The sequence below is a fragment of the Rutilus rutilus genome (assembly GCF_951802725.1).
Source record: "Rutilus rutilus genome assembly, chromosome: 18".
NCBI lineage: Eukaryota > Metazoa > Chordata > Actinopteri > Cypriniformes > Leuciscidae > Rutilus > Rutilus rutilus.
The window spans coordinates 28,368,706-28,393,045 of record NC_140231.1 but is presented as its reverse complement, the minus strand read 5'-3'; the positions used below and the strand labels follow the sequence as shown (position 1 = coordinate 28,393,045).

At 37.9% G+C, this 24,340-nt stretch overlaps 3 protein-coding genes across 3 annotated transcripts in view; 1 reads left to right on the top strand and 2 right to left on the bottom strand.

Moving 5' to 3' along the window:
• Window positions 1–18,708, bottom strand: part of s100z (S100 calcium binding protein Z) — a 34,600-nt gene extending 15,892 nt beyond the window's left edge. Inside the window, exons 1-3 of the mRNA XM_084387628.1 lie at window positions 18,582–18,708; window positions 12,386–12,526; window positions 1,373–1,537 (exon numbers count right to left, since the gene is read on the bottom strand). The gene's annotated coding sequence lies outside the window, so the exon portion shown is untranslated. The remainder of the gene's footprint in view (window positions 1–1,372; window positions 1,538–12,385; window positions 12,527–18,581) is intronic.
• Window positions 9,205–10,669, top strand: ch25hl2 (cholesterol 25-hydroxylase like 2). Its single transcript, XM_084387627.1, has one exon. The coding sequence runs from the start codon at window positions 9,401–9,403 to the stop codon at window positions 10,271–10,273; it is 873 nt and encodes a 290-aa protein (XP_084243753.1). The 5' UTR covers window positions 9,205–9,400; the 3' UTR covers window positions 10,274–10,669.
• A 2,781-nt stretch (window positions 18,709–21,489) lies between the features above and the next one.
• f2rl1.2 (coagulation factor II (thrombin) receptor-like 1, tandem duplicate 2) lies at window positions 21,490–23,927 on the bottom strand. Its single transcript, XM_084387820.1, has 2 exons — window positions 23,646–23,927; window positions 21,490–23,542 (listed from the first exon to the last, which is right to left on the bottom strand). Exons 1-2 carry the CDS (start codon window positions 23,713–23,715, stop codon window positions 22,455–22,457), a joined length of 1,158 nt encoding a protein of 385 aa, XP_084243946.1. The 5' UTR covers window positions 23,716–23,927; the 3' UTR covers window positions 21,490–22,454.
• Window positions 23,928–24,340: the final 413 nt, after the last annotated feature.

Genomic DNA, 24,340 nt, shown 5'->3' with positions numbered 1-24,340 from the left:
TTCTTTGTAAACCCTAGAAATGGTTGTGCATGAAAATCCCAGTAACTGAGCAGATTGTGAAATACTCAGACCGGCCCGTCTGGCACCAACAAGCATGCCACGCTCAAAATTGCTTAAATCACCTTTCTTTCCCATTCTGACATTCAGTTTGGAGTTCAGGAGATTGTCTTGACCAGGACCACACCCCTAAATGCATTGAAGCAACTGCCATGTGATTGGTTGATTAGATAATTGCATTAATGAGAAATTGAACAGGTGTTCCTAATAATCCTTTAGGTGAGTGTATATGCCTATAGTTTTTCTAATTATATATATATATAATTAAAAATTAATTAAACTAACACTATTTAAATGCTGACCCTCTAGCGGTTAAAAAACAAAATTGCAAAATATTGTAGGTTTTGGTTGTGATTCAGCTCTGTGTGCGGATGAATATGACCCCTCACAATAATTAGTGCTTTTTTACACTGAACTCTGTTAGAGAGCTAGATATGGCAAATTATCTGTTCAATAAAACACAGTGCTCATCTGTCGAGTGATAAACATTTCAAATCCCTCTGTTGTAAAAAGTCAAACCAGTATTGATTCTTGTTTTATTACAAGCTCTGTTGCGTTTTCTTTTGGCCAGCAGACGCTCCTGTAAAGCATGTGTTTAAAACTGGTGATCCCTATGAGGTTTGAGATTTATCTGCTCCATATCAACCTTTCTGGCTCTTTGTGACAAATGACCTGTCACTCCCATTATACACGCATCAAAGTAGCTGGAGCAACTCTTCTCTAATAACAGATATGACGAGACATGCACGGGCCAACCAGATCTCACGAATTTTAAGATTTTTGCTAAATCACACATATTTTACGAGTTGCCCAATTCGTACGAATGACCTACACCTGACCCCGCCCCTAAACCTATACCCATCACGTGGGATTAGACAAATCATACGAATTCGTACGAGTGAGGTCGGGTGAATTCGCACAAATTGGTCGTGAAATAGCGTCGCACGGGCGAGTAAAAGGCTATGTACACAATTTCCCAACTATCCCGACAGGTCTAGAATTTAAACACTTATAACAGGCTTACCATAGTGAATCAGGGTAAGACAAAAACATGTTCTGGAAGAAGTATTGATGATGTATTGCTTCATTATGTAAATTGGATTTTAATTTTCAAATATTTTTTCTTGAACATTATTTAAATGATCATTTTGAACAGAAAAAAAAGTTATATAGTGTAGGCCTACCTTTAATTAAAACTAAATCCATAAAATGATGGCACCTCTAAAAGGTTCTATGAAGCACCTGATAGAATCTTTTCTTCTGAGAGTGTAAACTCCAGAACAGCAAATGTGAAATAGTATACCTGGATATTTACCTGGATGCCTGTATTAACCGTCTTTGAAAGCTGCGGGCTAGAAATCATCGACAACTCACTGCAACCAGATGATGATGAACTTGAGCGCTCCTGAAATCTCTTTGCAGCAAGTGAACTGCACGGGCTGAAAACCTCCGTCAAGCTGTAGCGGCTTTGATTGAGCATCTGTGATGAGAAACAATGCCAGTTCAAGTCTCACCAGATCACAAAAACGCTGAAAACACTTTTATGCTAATGAAAAAACAAACAAATATACATTGTTATGCAATAGAAAGAGGCGTAGAGGAACAGTTCACCCGAAAAGGACAATTATCATAATTTACTCATTTCAAACCTTGATGCAGATTTTAATTATTATTTTTTTGTCCATGCAATTAAGGTCAATGGTGTTCAGCCAGTCTTCACATATTTGAAATAGTCAATCTAAAATGTAACATTCCTGCTGGAATACAAAGTCAAGTCAATTTGATATTTTTTATGCATCAATATGAAGTATGGGTAGGCCTACTTACAAATTGAAGTCACTGATTACAAATTACATGTTGTTTACAAATTACACTATTTTTTTTTTTTTTTTGTATTCTAACTACTTTTTGATTACTTTTAAATTACGTTTGACTTAACTTGTTTATTACATTGAATTGAATAGGATAAAATTGTAGCATATTGATATAAAAATGCAGAAATAAATATATTCTTTATCATTTTTATCAACAACATGAAGTGCATTACACATTCAATACGTCAGGGTTTCCTAATCTGGGGTTCGTGAAGAAACTGCATGTGAGTTTCATGAAAAGCTAATAATAAAATAAATCATAAAAATTTCAAATAATTTTTAAATAATTATAATTATAATGAAAATGTGTTTGAAAGACAAACGCCTTCCATAGACATAGCAATACAATGACTGACTGAGTGCTAATTCAAATAAAAATGAATGTTTAAAACATGGAAAAGAAGAATTAGGGAAAATCACTAAATGATGAAATGACTGTTCATTAAACTCTAAACGGAGACCTTGCAGCCGTGGAGAACAAATCCATCAAGGAAACAAACATACCGGTGGTAACTATAAAGACATTCATGGACCTACTCCTGTAAACCCTGTTTTTAAAAAACATCGCAGTTTTAAACTTTTTAAAACAGTAAATCATTCTAGAGTCATCTGGGATCCCCAAAAGAAACCCAGGGGAATATTAGGAGGGCATCTAAATATCCGTAGTGTAATGTCTAAAATTGAACAAGTTAAACATTCTGTCTCTGTCTTTCAGAAACATAAGAACTCACCATCGGCAGCTTTGAATATACCCGGATATAATTTATTTAGACGAGATAGAGTTAAGGGATGAGGTGGTGGAGTCATGGTTTATCTGAAGAATAATATTCATTGCACCCAGATTCAACTATCTAATGTAAATCTGGAATATATTGGATTATCTATTACTCTCTCTTCTCAAATGTCTTTTGTTATGTTTTTACTCTATCGTCCACCTTCTTCTACCAATACCTTCTATGATGAATTTAAAAGGTTACTCAAAGAATGTAATTCAAAACAAGAAGTTTTACTCTTAGGTGATTTTAACATAAATTGGGACGACAAGAGAAACAGGAATTCTTTAAAAAGAATTACAGATAATATGGATTTTACACAACTAATTAAAGGTCCTATTAGAATAACAGCATCTTCACAGATGCAAATTGATTTACTTTTCACAAACAGGCCAGAAAGAGTTGAGAAAACATATCATTTCAATAATAGATTTCGGACAAATAAATATCATTCTCAGCATTCTAGAATTCCTAAAAGCGAACTTGAGAATTTCCAAATGACTATAAATAAAACAAATTGGAATGAAATTATAGTTGGGAGGAATGTAGAGGAAGATAGTGAGAGATTTATAAACACAATTCAGAGTATAGCACAAAAATTCACAAAAACATCCCAAGGTACGAAAAAGAGTAAAAAGAACTGTCTACCATGGTTGAGTGCAGACTTACTGAAACTGATGAAGGACCGAGATCGTGTACTAAAAGATTTTCTGAAGTTCAAATTGCCAATTGATAGACAAAAGTTTATAATGTTACGTAATAGGGTTACTCGAGAATTAAGAAAGGCTAAAGCTAATTTTTTTATTAGTATTATCCATGAGTCTAGAGGTAACACTACACAAATCTGGGAGCATATTAAGAAATGAATTGGTGTAAATAACAGTGGATCATCAAAGCAACTACAGTTAAAGTTACATGGTAAAATATCTGAGGATCCCTTTGAAATTGCTGAAGCTTTTAACAGATACTTCGTAGACTCTGTAGGTGAGATTACTCAAAGTTTCACTGAAACAAAGGATAATATTTTAGTGGACTGTCAGTTCCAAACTTTTAAACCCCAATTCTGTTTAAGTAACATCTCCGAGCAGGAGGTATTAAGGATAATTAAAACACTTAAGACTACCAAAGCTAAGGACTGTTACAGAATGGACTCTATAATGCTTAAGTCGTTAAAGGACTGCTTAGCTCCATCTATTATAAATATCATAAACCTTTCAATATCTCAAGGGATTTTTCCAAATACATGGAAAACTGCTATTGTGTCACCAATTTTTAAAGCAGGAGATCCCCAGATTATCAGTAACTATAGACCTATCAGTATTTTACCTGTTGTATCTAAGGTGATGGAGAAGTGGGTTTCGGAAAAAAATAGTTTTTTATTTGAACAACAGTGACTTTAGCCTGCATCCTATGCAATTTGGTTTTAGAGCTCACCATTCAACAGAGACTGCTACCCTTTTCCTTTTGGAAAATATTAAATCCATGATGGATTGTGGGAGCAATTTTCTTGGACCTTAAAAAGGCCTTTGACACTGTAAATCATGGAATACTTATTAACAAGTTAGCTTCTTTTAATTTTTCCAATGATACCATTAAGTGGTTTGATTCATATCTAAAGGGAAGAACAAATTATGTAAAGGTCCAAAATCACAAATCCACTTCTTATACAAATAATGCTGGTGTTCCGCAAGGATCTATACTTGGGCCACTGTTGTTCAGTCTTTATGTTAATGATTTGCCTTTGGTTTGTCCTGATGTAGAAATTCTATTATATGCTGATGATGCTGTTATTTATGTACATAGCAGCACAAAACAGCAAGCTGCTTTAAAACTAACCAGTGCAATGAATTATATCACAACATGGCTTGACAGATCATGTCTAACGTTAAATGTTGGTAAAACGGTTAGCATGTTCTTTTCAAAGCGACCATGTAGCGTTCCAGACCCTGACATAATGATATCAGGTCAAAATTTGCAAGTTGTGACTGAATACAAGTGTCTGGGTGTTTGGATTGATTCGAATCTTGAATATGTGCAAACGAGTTAGATTCAATTTAAGTAATTTTAGATTTGTTAGGGATTCATTCACCTTTGAAACTGCTATGATATATATGAATGCCATGATTATCCCGCATTTTACATATTGTTTGACAAGCTGGGCACAAGCTAACAAGTCTACAATGAGGTCACTTGAAAGTCTTTATAAACATACTCTTAAAGTTTTAGTTCAGAAACCTAATAGTTTTCACACTTGTCAAATTTTAAAGGAACACTTCGACTTTTTGGGACTTTAGCTTATTCACCGTATCCCCCAGAGTTAGATAAGTCCATACATACCTTTTTCATCTCCGTGCGTGCTGTAAGTCTGTTTGACGCACCCACCGCTAGCCTAGCTTAGCACAAAGACTGGATGTAAATGGCTACAGCTAGCATACTAATCCCAATAAGTGACAAAATAACGTTGTGATTTGTATAGTCACAGTGTGTACAAATAACATGGTCATATGAGACACAGCCATTTTTTAAACGTTTAAATACTGGGAACTATTTTCTCAGAAGGCGAAGCACTGCTACTTGGGCGGAGTGATGAGCGCAGCACCCGAGAAGTGCCGTTCCGTCAACAAAACCAACGTGACTAACTAGCTAGTAGTAGCGAACGTGATTCGTGATCATGGCTGACTTTGAGGAATTGTCAGAGGATTTTTATTTGGTATCAAACCAAGATCCAGAACCATATCGTTTTGAGCCAGAATACACAGACGAGGAGTTACAAACTTTGGAAGCTGATAGACAAGATGCCGAACAGACTGAGGTCGAGGGGAGAATCAGAACGGGAGTAGCCTACTATTTCACAAACAAGGTCACTGTTTCTCAAAAATGAAAACTGCCCATTAAACTTTGCATTTACTATCTAGTAATTGCTGACTCTATTACTCCAACTCTGAGCGAACTCTCTGCTCCTCACCACGGCGCTTCTCGGGTGCTGCGCTAATCACTCCGCCCAAGTAGCAGTGCTTCGCCTTCTGAGAAAATAGTTCCCAGTATTTAAACGTTTAAAAAATGGCTGTGTCTCATATGACCTTGTTATTTGTACACACTGTGACTATACAAATCACAACATGTAAATAGGAAAATGTTGGCGTTATTTTGTCACTTATTGGGATTAGTATGCTAGCTGTAGCCATTTACATCCAGTCTTTGTGCTAAGCTAGACTAGCGGTGGGAGCGTCAAACAGACTTACTGCACGCACGGAGATGAAAAAGGTATGTATGGACTTATCTAACTCTGGGGGATACGGTGAATAAGCTAAAGTCCCAAAAAGTCGAAGTGTTCCTTTAAATACCCATAGACTTCTGAGCTGGGAAAACTTCATCACTTACAGTAATCTTTGTCTAGTCTATAAGATATTGCATAGTACGGCCCCACCTCCACTGAAGAGATTTGTTATGCAGAGAGCAGGCACTCATGTCACCAGAGGTATCACAAGAGGGGACTGTATCATTCCCACTCGAAAAAGTGCCTTTAGTCAGTCAGCGTTCTCTGTAACAGCAACTAAACAGTGGAATCTATTGCCAAGGACGATACGAGAAACAGACACTTATCGTTCTTTTACTGGTCAGCTTATGAACTGGCTAATTGATAATCAGATATGTGCACATTAGACTATTGACTGTCTACTGAGAATTGTTGCTTGTTAGCAGATTGTCTTGTGTCAGACTTTGACATTTCTCATTATGTTTTAGCCTATATTGTGTGCTGACGTTGCTTGTTACTTATTGTGGTGTGTTGTATCTGTTTTATTATTACTTTTCTATGTTGTTATTACTTGTGGACTGTAAAAAAGTCATTTTATGTGGTTTTTTTGATATGCTGATTTTAGGTTGCCTTTATAATAACTGGCCAGGGACAACAGATGAAAATTAGCCTGTTGAGCTAACTCTGGCTCATTTACAGTTATTTTACTGTTAATTAATGAGCACTGTCCCTATAAAATAAACAAAATGAATGATTTACTGCCATTGTGTGAATAATATATAATCATGTTATCAATAAAAAGTAATTGTAGTCTAAATTTTTTTTTAATCTGATTAGATTACATGTAATTAGTTAGTACCCAGCACTACACATTAATATCCTTAAAAAAATGACACGCTTCACCTTTAAGCATTAAGCTTGTCTATCAGCCTCTGAATGACTCATAAGTGATTCATATTTTTATTCAGTACTTGTATCAATTCTTTTTAACACCAATTTCTGTGATATGTTCATACATCCTCTGGAAACAATTAGTTTACAGATATATATATCCTAAAACCAAATCATACAAATCAAGGAACGATGTCTTTCTGAAGGATGTTGTTTGCGTGAGAAGTGGATCATTATTCACTCAATAGAGAGCGGCTCAGTGGCTGTTTGCCCTCAGCTTTTTTTTCTGTTTGAACAAACAACTTTATTCTGTAAAAAGATTTATGCATGACCACAGTGACACCCGACTGCAACTTCCTGATCTGAAAAACATCAAAATATAAACAAGGGCTTTTCATCTCAGTGAAGGGCTGACAGAAAAGCTATGATTAATGAGAGAGAGAGAGAGAGAGAGAGAGAGAGAGAGAGAGAGAGAGAGAGAGAGAGAGAGAGAGAGAGAGAGAGAGAGAGAGAGAGAGAGAGAGAGAGAGAGAGAGAGAGAGAGAGAGAGAGAGAGAGAGAGATGGGTTGTTTATTGTTTAAGATGCATTTTCTACTCAAGTCTAGCCAGACAAGCATGAATATTAATGAAAATGTTGTGTAATGTCAGTTTATGTAAAGCTAACTCATTTATATTAATAGAAGGTTTTGGAAGGTGCAACAGGAAATGAGATGATGTGGTAAAAGAAAATCTGCTGTAATGTTAAAGTCAGTTGCTCTACACATTTCAACATTTGTCTGTTACACAAACACAACATATAGCGGTTAAAGGAATAGGTCACCTAAGCTTGTGTCATTCCAAACACTTATGATTTTCAACTGTAGAACAAAAATGGAGAAATAATGAAGAATCGTACTCTTGTTCCCCCCCCCCCCCCCCCCTATACATTGCAATGAATGGGAACTGAAGCTTTAAAAAGGATGTAAAAGCACCATAAAAGAGATTATTTTAAAAGTGTAAGCCTTCTGAAGTCCTAAAATAGCTTTGGGTGAGAAACTGTGAGTGGATTCAGCTCTGTCTAAATCAGGAAAAAAAAAAATCATTATTTGATTCAAATCTTTTCAATGATACACTTGATCCAGTGCACAATAATGTTGTGAATTATCTGTTCACAAATTGGACATGGTTCTGTGAAAGCTAGTGAAAGATACAGTAGGACAAACGGCAAGATTTTTAGTAATGACTAAAATGTTATGTTTCTTACACAAAGATGACATATAACTTCAGAGTAAAGTGCACAAGGTATGGACCAGTTTTATGATATTTTTTAAGGTCCTTTTTTGGTGCTTAAAAAAAATAGTTTTTATTAACTGCAATTGCATAAAAAGAGCATCCCAAACATCAATAAATAAATACTTTTTTTTTTAAATTATTATTCCTTTTGCTTTCCAAGAAAAAAAAAAAAAAGTTATATAGTTTTGGAAGAACATGAGTAAATAATGACAACATTTTAAAATTAATTTTAAAGTGAGGTACATCGCATAGTCCAATTTCTGATGCATTTTTTTTTTTTTTTTACAAACAGTTATTTTAGTATAATTTAAATACTATTATAGTTTTTTTCTTTCTTTTTTTTCAGTTTCAATCATTTTGTTATGCTTTTATAATTATTTCTTTAAAATGTTATAATTTTAGTACTTATTTAGTATAACTCATTTCATTTAAGTGTAAGGTCAAGTTTTCATTTATATTTTATTCCATCTTTATTTAAATGTAAAAAATTGTTTTAGTTAGCAAATAACAACAATGTTTACAAACACTGTAGGAGCACAAATCTTTACTTTGACTCGCTGCTAAATTTTATGCAAATATTATGCATAAAACCTGTTCCAAGATATATCTGATCTGACACGGAAATACAAACAGAATAAGTGCGTGTCACAGCCTTAAACTTTGTTATTGTCAATTATTGGCTGTGCATGAAATGAATTGTGATTCCTGCATACTGTAAATACACTGACACCACCTCATTCAGCAGAATTAACAATGACATTTAAATTCTGTTCATGAATTTCGGTTTGAGACGGAATTTCATCAATGAATCATTTTGATCTCCATTGTTAGAAGTTAGTAATGTGTGCAATACAGATGATTCATATCAAGCAAACAAACAGAGCTCTCTGGTTTCTTTCTCTCCATTTCTAGGTCAGAAATGAGTGGTGCAGAGACTTAACGGTTCGGCTGGTCAAATGTTGGATCATCCTCGAACTACCAATGAAAGAGCGTTCACACAGACACACACCATACCGAGAGAAAAAGAGTGTGGTGGTGCTGGTGGGGGGTGAGAGAGAGAGAGAGAGAGAGAGAGAGAGAGAGAGACGCTACAGATGCAGGAGGTGGTGCTTGGACACATTTTAGAGGCGTAAAGGCCTGCCTCATTTGGTGCAGATCAGATCATTTACAAAAAAGCCACATCCACCACTCAAAACAAGAGAAAGTCGCCGCCGTCTACTGCCAGCATCCTCACCATCCTGCCGCCGGCTGTTGCATCAACAACACGTAGCCGGCCATGAGTCCCGGCAGTGTACGCGGCACGCTGGACGCCAGCAACGTAACCTGGGCTCTGTCGGAGCGCTCCGTGCTGCAGCCCATGTGGGATTACCTCCAGCAGAACCACGAGAGCAGCTTGCGCTCCCCGCTGTTTCCCGTCGTCCTCTCGGTGTCCATGTACCTGGTGCTGGTGTTCTTCTACACCGTGCTGGACCTGCTGGCGCCCACCTGGCCCTCCATCCGCCGCTACCAGATCCACCAGGACCGCGCCGTCACCTGGTCCAACATCGGAGCCACTTTGGCGCTCACCACGTACAACCATCTGCTCTACATCTTCCCCGCCGCCGTGGCCCAGTGGATCTGGCGTCCGCCTGTGCCGCTGCCCCGCGAGGCGCCCACGCTCACCGCCTTCCTGCTGGGCATCGTGGGCTGCACCGTGGTGTTCGACTTCCAGTACTACCTGTGGCACCTTCTGCATCACCGCGTGGGCTGGTTGTACCGCACCTTCCACGCGCTCCACCACCAGTACCGGCAAACCTTTAGCCTGGTCACGCAGTACCTGTCGGCATGGGAGCTCTTCAGCGTGGGCTTCTGGACCACCGTGGATCCTTTGCTGCTCCAGTGTCACTGTCTCACCGCCTGGGCGTTCATGCTGTTCAACATCTGGGTGTCCACCGAGGACCACTGCGGGTACGACTTCCCTTGGGCGATGCACCGTCTGGTTCCCTTCGGTCTTTGGGGCGGCGCGCTGCGGCACGACGCTCACCATCAGCAGCCGGGCACCAACTTTGCGCCTTTCTTCGCTCACTGGGACTGGCTGGGGGGCACGGCGACCATGCCGGCTCCCGCGAAGACAAAAACACAGAGAGAAAAGGACGAAAAGGAAGCCTGAGGCTCGCTTTCCCTTTCACACCCTCGCTCTCATCTCTCTCCTTTCGCTCCATCTGTCCCGCCCTGTCTCACACATTCCCCCCGTCGCTATTCATCTTCTCCCCGAACCGCAGATCAAGTGTCTTACTAACAAACCAGTAGAGGAGAAACATTCCCAATGGTTCTTGAATGTATAAAGTGTCTTTTCTTGCAAATCTATCTATTTTTCTAAAATGTAAAAAAAAAAAAAAAAAAACTCTTCAGCATTGGCCAATTTTTGGGGGTTTTGTGGGATATCTCAGGTTAGTAGTTTTGGCCTTATGTTCGCGATGTCTTTTTAAATGGCTTGTGTCCAATGCTTGTTATTGTATTTTTCACTAGACTTCAGTCAATAAAATGCTGTTGTTTGTTAAGTTTACCTTCAGCTGTGTTGATATGCATTTGAGGACCTTTGCAACCTTTGGATTGCTCTAAAAAAAGCACTGACCGTTACAAACGTTAGAGGAGAGGAGCGAATGAAGTAACATTGTGTGAACACACAGGCATGTTAGCTAACAGTGATTGCTAGAAAGCGCAAAGACTACTTACATCATCACTGGTGCTGCTTGCTTTCCTAATATAAAGAAAAAATGCTCAAAGCACAGACAATATGAGCTTGCTAATTAGGCTGACACAGCAATTGTAAAGTTTAAAGGTACAGATCACCCAAAAATTAGAGTTTTATCACTTTAATCGACCTCATGTCATTCCAACTTCATATTATGGTCTTTCTTCCAAGAAACACAAAATGAGATGTTCGGCAAGAAAGTCTGAGCTGTGATTTAAAAAAGCACAATATTTCAAGTCTTCTGAAGCCATACAATATAATTATGTGAGAAACAGACCAAAATTTACGCCACCAGACCTTGTGTTCATTTCAAAAGTGGCACCTTCTAATGCATCATGCCAGGTGGGACGTCAAAAAGGCTCAATGCTATTGGTTCTCTCTCGTCACATGACAGTTTTAAAAAATGACATTTAAGAAATGCATAAGGCTTAAAGGGATAGTTTGTGCAACATTTTTAATTTTGTCATTCTCACACTCATGTCATTCCAACTCACATATTATTTTCTTTCTTCTATGAAACACAAAATCAGATGTTCGGTAGAATGTCAGAGCTTCTCTTTCAGTGAGAGTGGATGGTGATTTTTTTTGGCACTTTTTTGACAAATCACACCAGGACGCTGTTGGTTCTACCATGTCACATGACCAATCATGATATGGAAAGTTTAAAACAAAAAGTGACTGTAAATGACATTTGAGAACTGCAAGGCTTAAAAATAAAAATATTTAAATTTATTAAAAATATATTTTGAAGAACGTCAGACTCAAATTGCATGGACAAAAACTGCTGAAACACAACAAAATAATTTCTTTCATGTTCTGCAGAGGAACATTTTGCGCAAACTATCTCTTTACATTTTTGTCTGTTTCTCATACAAATCTATTAAAAAGCTTCAGAAAACTTGGAGTAAGAGTCATATAGACTACTTTTATGGGTTGATACGACAATGGGGGGAACATAAACGATTACAAAACTCATGAACTATAAGAACAATGTGTTTACACTTCAGGATATGGATGTCCAACCGGCCTGAACATAAGCCACAGCGTGCAGTGTTTGTTTTCTGCCATCGTTCGGTTCTATGCCACACTATGCTATTCGACAGTTTTACATAAGAGAAGCCCGCAGAGGATCTGGGCTGAGATCAGTCTACAGCCAAAGCTGAGAGGCAATGCTAATTAATCATCTTCTCTTTCAGCCTCCTACTGATCCCTCTGGCACATGGAGAATAGCTCCTCATGCTTTAAAAGAGAGAGAGAGAGAGAGAGAGAGAGAGAGAGAGAGAGAGAGAGAGAGAGAAATTCAGATAAAGTTGGCTTATGACACCAGGAACTGAACACTTTCAAATATGATTCAGATTTTTTCCACAGTAAGATACCAGCATGCGATGTCAAATAACGGAAGACCTTTAGCAAAGGGGGCAGAGGTGCTATCTGTAACCTTTAACTAGCTCGGAGGAGGCCAAATAAACAAACAAACATAAAAATCTGCGCTTTTGCTGCATTTGTGCATGCGAGGCTGAGCAGTACCTGGCTCTCGTCCAGCAGCTCAGTATCTCTGAAGACCTCAGGCTGAGCTCTCTAAACAGTAAGTTGTTATCTGCAGCTCAGCACAGGAAACCTTGGACCATTTCCCATCAGGCATTATTGTGGACGCCTCCCCCTCTGGCACTGCAACAGAGGGGTCCTTTAGGAATGTGGAAACTGGGAGAAAATGTGGACTGTGTTTTAAACAAGTAGTTATGCAGGAGAGATAAGATAATTCTGAGACACACAAATGGGTTAAATGTGTACATCTGAGTGATTTGACATTATATCATCTGCTCATTAGAATAATCTATGATCTATTGTAAATGATAACCAGAAACATTTTCACCTTCCATTTACATGTGTATTGAACAATGAGATACATAGATCACTCAAACTGACATTAACGTACCAAGAAATAAACTCACTTCTGGTTCTGAATACAAAATAGGCCTATGTCTCAGAGGAAAGTATTACAGTTTACAGTTCACTGATCTGATTGGCTAATGTATAAAGCATAATGTATAATGTTAAATTTTTGCAGTATATACTGTGGACATTATACACATGTTCTGTATGCAACATCCAGATGACATACTACATCTGCCAAAATTTGCAACACAGCAGAGCACACTATAATGCATAATCTCTCTCTCTTTCTTTGACTGCCAATAGTGGCACATTTTTACTCAAAAACTGGATTATTGCAAAATAAGCATACTGCCTTTTGAAACATATTGTTTCATACTGCATATTTTACATATTATTTAAAAATAGTAGGTACACAGTATATACTGTGCAGTATACTGGTGCTCCACTCTGAACAGCCACTGAATACATGACAAAACAAGTGCTGCACTTACAAGATCTGTGCATTAGATGTCGCTGTGTTCAAAACTCATCCATCAATTGACTAAAAGTCAGAAATAATTGTAGTCATTCATTATAAAAGATCAAATTATGAAATAGAGTACGCACACACACACACACACACACACACACACACACACACACACACACACACACACACACACACACACACACACACACACACAGGAACATTTGTAAGGCTATAATTTGTCAAATAAAATTATCCAAAATGCAGTACCACCACAAAAATAAATTGGTGACACTGACACATTGAAAATGTAAACACACACACACATACACGCATACACACACACAGGAACATTTGTAAGGCTATAATTTGTCAAATAAAATCATCCAAAATGCAGAACCACTACAAATATAAAGTGGTGTGGTGATACTGGCACATCGACAATGTGTACTCACACACACTCTCTCTCTCTCTTTATCTCTCAGACACACACACACACACACAATTGTGTGTGTGTCTAGAATCTAGAATTAGATTAAAAATAAATGATTGAAATAAATGATAAAATCTTAAGACTCCAACATTTCTCTTTGTAACATTTTGTTCAGGTTTGGTTCTAATCATAATGTAACATTATTGAAAAACTGGGGTTTTTTGGTACAAAAAAATGCTAAACTTTGACAAAAATATATTATTTTTGTTATAATTGTGATTTTATAATATTTAGATATGAATCCAACTGAATCCAACTTGTGAAAAGATATATTTCAGGTAGTCTAATAGCAAATAGCATATACTGGAGCTCTATAGCCATATAGTGGTTAAAATTATTATTTTTTATTTTAAAACTGCATTTTCCAAAAAATGGGCAAAAATGTTATTAAACCATTTAAAATTATCCATGTTATCCCCATGAATGAAAGTTAGAAATCTGGATCTTTTATAAAGTGAATTTTACATCAAATGCTGTTTTTTTTGTAAAAAGGCTATTTAAATATTTATTTATTTATAGAAATTTAAAAAATATCATAAATTCTCCAAAAACTGCACAAATGTTGAGTAAAAACATTAACAAACAGAATAAAATTACATTTGTAAAAAAAAAAAAAACTATTATCTTGTTACAAAATTAAATGTTATTGTCTGGGGTCTCTAGAGACCCCACAAACCTCAAGTGTAGACATAAATAAAGACCATCAGAGGGTTAAGCAATTTTGAGCGTGGCATGGTTGTTGGTGCCAGACAGGCCGGTCTGAGTATTTCACAATCTGCTCATTTACTGGGATTTTCACGCAAAACCATTTCTAGGGTTTACAAAGAATGGTGTGAAAAGGGAAAAACATCCAGTATGCGGCAGTCCTGTGGGCGAAAATGCCTTGTTGATGCTAGAGGTCAGAGGAGAATGGGCCGACTGATTCAAGCTGATAGAAGAGCAACTTTGACTGAAATAACCACTCGTTACAACCGAGGTATGCAGCAAAGCATTTGTGAAGCCGCAACACGCACAACCTTGAGACGGATGGGCTACAACAGCAGAAGACCCCACCGGGTACCACTCATCTCCACTACAAATAGGAAAAAGAGGCTACAATTTGCACAAGCTCACCAAAATTGGACAGTTGAAGACTGGAAAAATGTTGCCTGGTCTGATGAGTCTCGATTTCTGTTGAGACATTCAGATGGTAGAGTCAGAATTTGGCGTAAACAGAATGAGAACATGGATCCATCATGCCTCCATCATGCCATCATGTTACTACTGTGCAGGCTGGTGGTGGTGGTGTAATGGTGTGGGGGATGTTTTCTTGGCACACTTTAGGCCCCTTAGTGCCAATTGGGCATCGTTTAAATGCCACGGCCTACCTGAGCATTGTTTCTGACCATGTCCATGTTTTTATGACTCTCAGGAATGCTAACAAGTAACTAACTCTGACACAGATATCAGAACAAACTCTCCTGCATTAATTTATTGATGAACTGACTAACATGAAATGAACATGCATTCCAGTTCATTTTGAGAATGATTTACTGTTGTGTGTTTTGTCTTTTAATAATTCTGTTGATACTATGATCTCTTTGATACTATGTAGTTATTACAGGACCAACTGTCAATGTAACCCCACTTATACCATGTTTGGACTTGATAAATTGGTACTTTGAAGATCGAAATGATTGTGTACATGATATGCCAATAGCTGTGCAACACATTAGTATTACTAAGAATCTTCCTTAGTAGTGTCATTAAACACCAATCCAGCATGCCAGTCCGAAAGAGCATGTTTAAGACAAAGGCTTGTAAATCCTGGTGACAGAGGAAACTCCCGCCAGAAATTCTACCCTTCTCATTGGGTGAACTAGCCTTCATAGGGCTGTCCTTTGTCAAGCTTTAAAAGTCACTGACCACAAGATCCGACCCTCTTAGCTCTTGTCCTCGGACCTAAACTGCAGCTTCAAGTGAATCCTGTGGGGGGGCCCTTTGCAAGTATCTATTTTTATGAGGTGCGCTGAAAATGATAAACTTATGGTTATTCTGATACAAAAATACAGTGAGGAAAATAAGTATTTGAACACCCTGCTATTTTGCAAGTTCTCCCACTTAGAAATCATGGAGGGGTCTGAAATTGTCATCGTAGGTGCACGTCCACTGTGAGAGACATAATCTAAAAAAAAAAATCCAGAAATCACAATGTATGATTTTTTCACTATTTATTTGTATGATACAGCTGCAAATAAGTATTTGAACACCTGAGAAAATCAATCTAAGTTAATATTTGGTACAGTAGCCTTTGTTTGCAATTACAGAGGTCAAACGTTTCCTGTAGTTTTTCACCAGGTTTGCACACACTGCAGGAGGGATTTTGGCCCACTCCTCAACACAGATCTTCTCTAGATCAGTCAGGTTTCTGGGCTGTTGCTGAGAAACACAGAGTTTGAGCTCCCTCCAAAGATTCTCTATTGGGTTTAGGTCTGGAGACTGGCTAGGCCACGCCAGAACCTTGATATGCTCCTTACAGAGCCACTCCTTGGTTATCCTGGCTGTGTGCTTCGGGTCATTGTCATGTTGGAAGACCCAGCCTCGACCCATCTTCAATGCTCTAACTGAGGGAAGGAGGTTGTTCTCCAAAATCTCGCAATACATGGCCCCGGTCATCCTCTCCTTAATACAGTGCAGTCGCCCTGTCCCATGTGCAGAAAAACACCCCCAAAGCATGCTGCTACCACCCCCATGCTTCACAGTAGGGATGGTGTTCTTGGGATGGTACTCATCATTCTTCTTCCTCCAAACACGTTTAGTGGAATTATGACCAAAAAGTTCTATTTTGGTCTCATCTGACCACATGACTTTCTCCTATGACTCCTCTGGATCATCCAAATGGTCATTGGCAAACTTAAGACGGGCCTTGACATGTGCTGGTTTAAGCAGGGGAACCTTCCGTGCCATGCATGATTTCAAACCATGACGTCTTAGTGTATTACCAACAGTAACCTTGGAAACGGTGGTCCCAGCGCTTTTCAGGTCATTGACCAGCTCCTCCCGTGTAGTTCTGGGCTGATTTCTCACCTTTCTTAGGATCATTGAGACCCCACGAGGTGAGATCTTGCATGGAGCCCCAGTCTGAGGGAGATTGACAGTCATGTTTAGCTTCTTCCATTTTCTAATGATTGCTCCAACAGTGGACCTCTTTTCACCAAGCTGCTTGGCAATTTCCCCGTAGCCCTTTCCAGCCTTGTGGAGGTGTACAATTTTGTCTCTAGTGTCTTTGGACAGCTCTTTGGTCTTGGCCATGTTAGTAGTTGGATTCTTACTGATTGTATGGGGTGGACAGGTGTCTTTATGCAGCTAACGACCTCAAACAGGTGCATCTAATTTAGGATAATAAATGGAGTGGAGGTGGACATTTTAAAGGCAGACTAACAGTTCTTTGAGGGTCAGAATTCTAGCTGATAGACAGGTGTTCAAATACTTATTTGCAGCTGTATCATACAAATAAATAGTTAAAAAATCATATATTGTGATTTCTGGATTTTTTTTTTTTAGATTATGTCTCTCACAGTGGACATGCACCTACGATGACAATTTCAGACCCCTCCATGATTTCCAAGTGGGAGAACTTGCAAAATAGCAGGGTGGTCAAATACTTATTTTCCTCACTGTAGATCTTGCTCCATAGTTCTATTTCCTGTTTCCGGTTACACATCACTCACCCCTTTACCTATGCATGTATGTATGTATGGATGTATGAATGTATTTATGTGTGTTAGTTATGTTTATTATTTAGTTAATAAAATTTGTGCACAATTATGAATTTGATTTCTGATCCTCTGTTTGCATACAAAGTCCCTTTTACGATTTTGATCTTATTACAGTATGCTCTAATTTCTGTACATGCTAAGGAATAATTATCTTCCAGTGACGAGGAAAGATACATTGTTCTTAGAATAATTAATAATCAATCAGTTTGTTGGAACTGATTAATTGATTGTAATATTAATTTGGCTTACCTCAAAGTTAATCTAATTAACTGACCCAAATATTAATAATTAATCATAATTGGTAATTATGGATTATTATTAATATTTCCCATTTGAGCTAATATCGTTACATATATGTTTAATTTATTAAACAACCATGAAGACACATCATGGCCATATTCCAGGATGGCAAGGCCTAGATTCATCACATTCAGATTGTGTAATAATGGTTGAGAGGGAGCATGACGAATCATTTTCACACATGAATCGGCTCCTGACCTTAAATTCATTCAAGTCTTTGGGATGTGCTGGAGGAGACTTTACAGAGTGCTGGACTCTTGCATTGTCAATACAAGATCTTGACCAAAAATTTATGCACTTCTTGAAGGAAATAAATGTTGTGATGTTATTTCCATCAAGAGGTGCATATATATATATAAATGATGCACCAAAACATGATGCAAATACAGCTATATCTCAGGAGAAAAAGTGTGTGAAAGGTGAACTCTCTCATTATTTGACTGGCGGCAACAACAAACATGATTCAACATGCTCATTGAACTGGTTTGACCAGTCATTGTGTTTATACTATACAAGACACAAAGACATTCGCAGACTGGTCCTATTTTCAAAATATAGGCCAACACACACCTGTTAAGATTCAACACACACAGCTGTAAACAATAGGTGATTGTGCGGTGAGAGCTGTCCCTTAATCTTAAACAGCAGGTGGTGGCGCGGTCTGAATATATTTAGCCGAATGAGAGACGTAGAGACTATTTTATAATATTTACACAAAACCACATTTCAGTAGTTTCCCCCATTTCAATCAGGAACTGATCTGAGATGTCAACTTCCTACAGTCATATCTGACTCATTAACACTCATTACCTTATAAGGTTATACCTGTCCGTCACAGATTCTCTCACTCTTGATCACTTCTGAGCTCTGTTCCTCCCAGGAAAATCTAAAGGTTAATAACAGTTTGTCAGACACAGGGAGGGTGGAAAGGGGGAGTGCAGACACAAAGAAAGAGAGGACAGGGGGAGGGAGAGATGAGAGAAAGAGAAGTAACGTCTTCCTCTCTGCGCTGTCAGTGTTATGCAATAGGAACTTCACTCGCTTTAAACACTGCCGGTCTCTTATAAACAGCATATAGTCTAAAGTTCACAATCTTTCTGTCTTTTAAAAGAGCTAGTTTGCTTTTTACCTTAAAATACCGATACAGGAAAACATAAAAGTGGTGTTTGCTAAGGCAAGTGTCACTATTACTCATAGCTACTTCAAGTTCGACATTTTTGAACAAACATCGAGGCCTAAGTAAACTTGCATCCTACATTGTGTATACGCTACTGTTTTCTGAGGAAACGTTTGCTTTGACTATAAGTGAACCAATTTACAGTTGGTTGAAAACAATCCTATCAATTTACACTGAAGGGGGGGCATCTGACACAACCTGAACGTATAGTGGTGTCAAGTTCTACATTGACAAAACAACTCACATTTTCTTCACAGTATGTAATCCAAACCTATATATGTGAATTATTCTCTTCAAACTAAACGCAAAATGGGAAACCTTTAAACTATAGCACATTGTTAAATTCAGACAAATTTTCATAATAGCATATATAAATCTACATGACAGTGTCACTGAGTTTACCTTCACCCACACTAAACACTTGCATGCAAATACATCCTTCTATCACACAGTCTAATGATTATTCCAATGATGCCAGCGAGAAACTGCACCCTAAATGGCACGAACAAGACCAGTGCGGTTTCCATAGCAACATCAAAAGACAAACACATCTAGAAATGGCCAGGAAGCTGTGAAGTCAAGAATCAAGAATCTGTGTGTGTGAAATTGGATCACCGAAGAGAGAGAGACAGCGTGAGAAAAAAGAGTGAGGGGAAGAGTGAGAGAGAGAGAGAGAGAGAGAGAGATTTTGTATCTTATTTGAGAGTGGTCACAGCCCAGGCTGGAGGCTACATATATCTGACTAAACACAATTCTCATCTGAGATTGGGGAAATGTAAATGAGTGAGATGAATGGACACTTTCTATTCTTCCATTCTTCCTGGAATTAATACTATACCCGGGGGGCTGGTATATGGAAGTCCGTTTCAACCTAAGAGTAAAAAGGTAATGGTGAGATACATTTGAAAATAAGAAATACAGTCACATTGCAAGATATAAGAAAAAAAAAAAATGTATGAGATATAAAGTCATTGTAAGATATATAAGACATACCAAATTAATACTTTTATTCAACAAGGGTGTATTAAATTGATCAAAAGTAACAGCATATTACAAAAGATTTATATTTCAAATGAATGATCTCTTTTGAACTTTCTATTGATCCTGAAAAAAGAAATCAGTTTTCACAAAAATATTAAGCAACATAACTGTTTTTATCATTGATAATAATAACAAATGTTTCTTGAGCAGCAAATCAGCATTAGAATGATTTCTGAAGGATCATGTGACACCGAAGAGAGTAATGATGCTGAAAATTCAGCTTTGCATCAGAGGAATAAATGACAAGATTTTACAATAAATAAGTTATTTGAAATTGCAATAATATTCCTTTTTTTTTTATTTATTTATTTTTTTTTTACTGTATTTATGGTCACATAAACGCTGCCTTGGTGAGCATAAAAACACTTACCGTCCCCAAACTTTTGAACAGTATAAATTCACAATGATAATAAATAAAGTGTGACTGAGAAACAGTCAAACATTTGTTTTGTTTTTTACTCTAAGGCAGAAATGGGCTTTTATAAGTAGAAGCCAACTCAGCCCAATAAAGAAGTTAAGTTATCAGAATCAGAAGTTAATCCGTTTCATTTATTATTAGTAACTGGCATCATATTACTATTGCTCATATACTTTGCTATTTTTATACTTATTTTAATACTTTTAACTAAGAACTACTTGCTGAACAGAAGTGTGCAAGCAATTTTCGAAGAAATCTGATTCGTATAGCTTTCAACTGGTGGATGATAAACATTTAAAAACATGTTTGAAATAAATTCTATTAAATTTGAAGTCCAAAAAAAGTCACTTCCTTCAGTTAGAAAAGAAAAAAAATCTGTGTTCAAGTTTAGACTGAAAAGGTAAAGCTAGTTAAACAGGTTTAGAGGGTTTCTATTGACACAGATAAAATTGTTAGAGAAATGCCAAATATTTGCTAAAGCAGGGAGTTGACAATGTCGCACTATCACTGATAAAAGAAGCACATTGTGAATTCACAACAGCAGCAGTTACATATACTACAGTTAGATATTTTTCAATATGAAACATGCTCATAATCAAAACAACATAGACTTGTACATTTAAAAGAGTGCTGTTCATTAAACATAAGCAGAATTTGCTAAAATTATTATATAATTGGTTTTACATTTAATAATTTACATGTATTTAGCAGATGCTTTTATCCAAAGCAATTGAATGAGGCCCATTTTGTCTCCACAAAACAGTTACTAAAAGAGTTCAAATGAACATTAACAGTTTATAGCCTCAAAGACATCATAAAGTCTTGTGTCACAAGGTTGGCTAGTTTCATATATCGCGATGATCACAGTGTTTCTAACAACAGCATATGACTCATCCACTCTTTATAAAACTGGTTCCATGAACCTTTAACATCAATGAAACCTTTACATTCGGCAAAATGCTCTTTATAGTGGAAAAGGTTCTTTAGAATTTTACAATGTTCTTCACACTATTAAAAAACGGTTATTTTAAGTACTGTTTACTGAAAGGTTCTTTGGGAAACAAAAATGTCTAGGCACTGCTGTGAAAAAAAAACCTTTTTGGACCTTTATTTTTAAGAGTGTAGACATACATAACATACTCCACATTCAATTATTCATAGGAAACAATTTAGCAGGAAGCAAAACAGTTTTAAAGCAAACAAAAGATTTGTTGAAAAGGCATTGTGCCTTGAGGGGTAAAACAGTCACAACGGTTTTATTAGCTGCATTTTCTGAAAAGATGTATAGAGACATTTAATTAATAAAGAGATTGTGATATATGATAAGATAAACAACATGTGAGAGAAGGATTTGTGCAAAACAACTTGAACAGACGTACACAGAACCAATCTCTAGAATTCCACTATAGAAATAAAAAAGGTTTGTTGCCAGAGATACAGCTGTTTTGTTTGAAACTATCAAATATGCATGACTTTAGGAACATAATTTAAACGTTTATCACATGGCTGACCTAATTATATAATACAGTAAAAAAAAAAAAAAAAAAAAAAGCAAAAAAAAAAAAAAGTCATTGTAACTAACTGGCAAGTATTGTTGATAATCAGGTATTAACAACAGAAGAAATTCTGGCTGGATGACAAAGTTAAAACATACTTAATTTTTACAGCAGAGCATTTAACCATTCACAGGCTGACAAATTCACATTAAAAATCATTTTGCCAGGCCCATCTGAAGAATATCAAATGTAACAACAGAATGACCAGGCTCAGATGCTTCTCTTCAAGTTTTACCAAACTGCTTTGGCTTCACGGCCCTGAGCTTTAGACTGAACGTTACAGTCATGTGATCAAGAAACAGGTTTTTCTGTTCGAACTCTTTGTGGCTCCTTCAGCTTTGGGTTTACTAAGGTCTAACAGCTGAAACAAAATATCTTCACAGACACCTTCATGTGTTCTCAGACAGTTTATTCAGTGAAGAACACAAGATCCACGGTGTCAATGCTCAAAACATAAACTCCTGTCCATCATGGTCCTTGTCGACCCGCTCTCAGCAGGTGCTGCTCTCCGTAGCACCTGTGCTGGAAGTGTACATTTTGTTCTTTTTCGAGTACTTCATGGAGCTGAACGACACCCTCATCCTGTCCACCGTACGACTGCTGCGGCACAGCAGCGTGTTCTTGACGTGCTCCCTGAACTCGTCCGAGACGTAATAGTAGATGAAAGGGTCCAAGCAGCTGTTGAGGCTGGCCAGGCACAGCGTGGTGATGTAGAAGCCATAGCTGTTATTGGCCCAGCTTTTTTCCTGGACAGCGTAGTGAACCACCAGCATCACATTACTGGGGATGAAGCAGACCAGGAACGTTATGAGCACCGTGACAATGAGGACCACGGCTCGTTGGCGGGTTTTACTGGCACTGCCCTCAATTGTGGAGCTCCCAAGCGAACGAAGGAGAAGAACGTAAGCAGCTATGATGACCAACATTGGGATGAAGAACACAAGACCTGCCATTGACATGAAATAATAATAGGCCAGCTGAACGCCCTGGATCTTGTTTTCCGTCTGATTCTTCTGACTGACAAGGGTGATGTCATGGCAGGTGGTGATGTTGAGTTTTGTGGCTTCAAATGTTTGCTGGTAGAGGTACAAAGGCGTAGTGCTGACGCCTATGAAGATCCAGATGCACGCAGATACGATGATTGCAACCTTGTTGTTTTTCCTCTGCTGGGAGAGCGGGTGAGCGCAGACCCAGTACCGCTGGACGCTTAGACAAGTGATGAAGAGGATGGAGCAGTACATGTTGCCGTAGAAGAAACCCACCAACACTTTGCACATCCCTTCCCCATAAGTCCAGTTGTTTCCTTTTAAATGGTAAGCAATCTTGAGAGGTGTCCAGATAACAAACATCAGGTCAGCCAGCGCCAGGTTGCCCATGTAAATGGCAGCAGGGTGAATTTTCTTTGACCTGAACAATAAAACCCATATTGCCATCGCGTTGCTTGGCAACCCCAATACAAAAACAATTATGTAAATAATTGGCAGGAAGACTGTTGTGAGGCTGCTCTGTAGTATATCTTTAACGACCTGGTCAATGTCTGAACCCTCCTCGACTACAAAAATCCGCGATTTGCCAAACTCTGAAACAAAACAAATTGATTCATATTAAAATGAGTGAATTACAAACAAAAGTACATCAGAAAAACAAATAAATAAAAATATGGACGAATTAAAGCGACTCACTTTGCTGTGCCGACGCAAAAATCACACACACGGAAAGAATCAAGATCCAGTAACTCGCGGAGACAGCCATAATCCGTGTTTTTCAAACTTTTCGTTATTTCTCAAACTAAATAAAAGTCTGTCTCTTGAAGCGTTGTATGAGCTCTGTGTTCCTCTCCGTGAAATGTTTTTAGTCGACCTGAAAGAAGGGAGGGCACACCTACACCTATTAACCCTCAGAGGACTCAAAGCGCGTCGAGTTTCCACCTGCATGACGTCACACGCTTGACGCATTCCATACCAGGGGTGCGTTTCCCGAAAGCATCGTTGGCCAACTATGGTCGCAAGTTCCGTCGTTACCAATAGAGTTCAATGGACATTGCGATGAACTTGCGACCATAGTTGGCCAACGATGCTTTCGGGAAACGCACCCCAGGTCAGATCCTGAAGCGAGTTTCGAGTTTTGATCGAAATCAAACACATGATCTGCGCGTGGGAAGAGAGAGAGAGACCAATATTGTGTTGTGGGTCATATGAAACTAGTATTTTTTCAGTTTTAACAATAACAGTGCTGTTTAAAGGGTATTTACGTGCTATTCTTTTCTTAGATAGCAACATTCTTTAATGTTCTTTCAGAATTCAAGATTGTCATCTGTAATCTACGTTATCTTATTTTGTCCATTCCTCACAAGAAAGACGGGGAAGAAATGCATAAT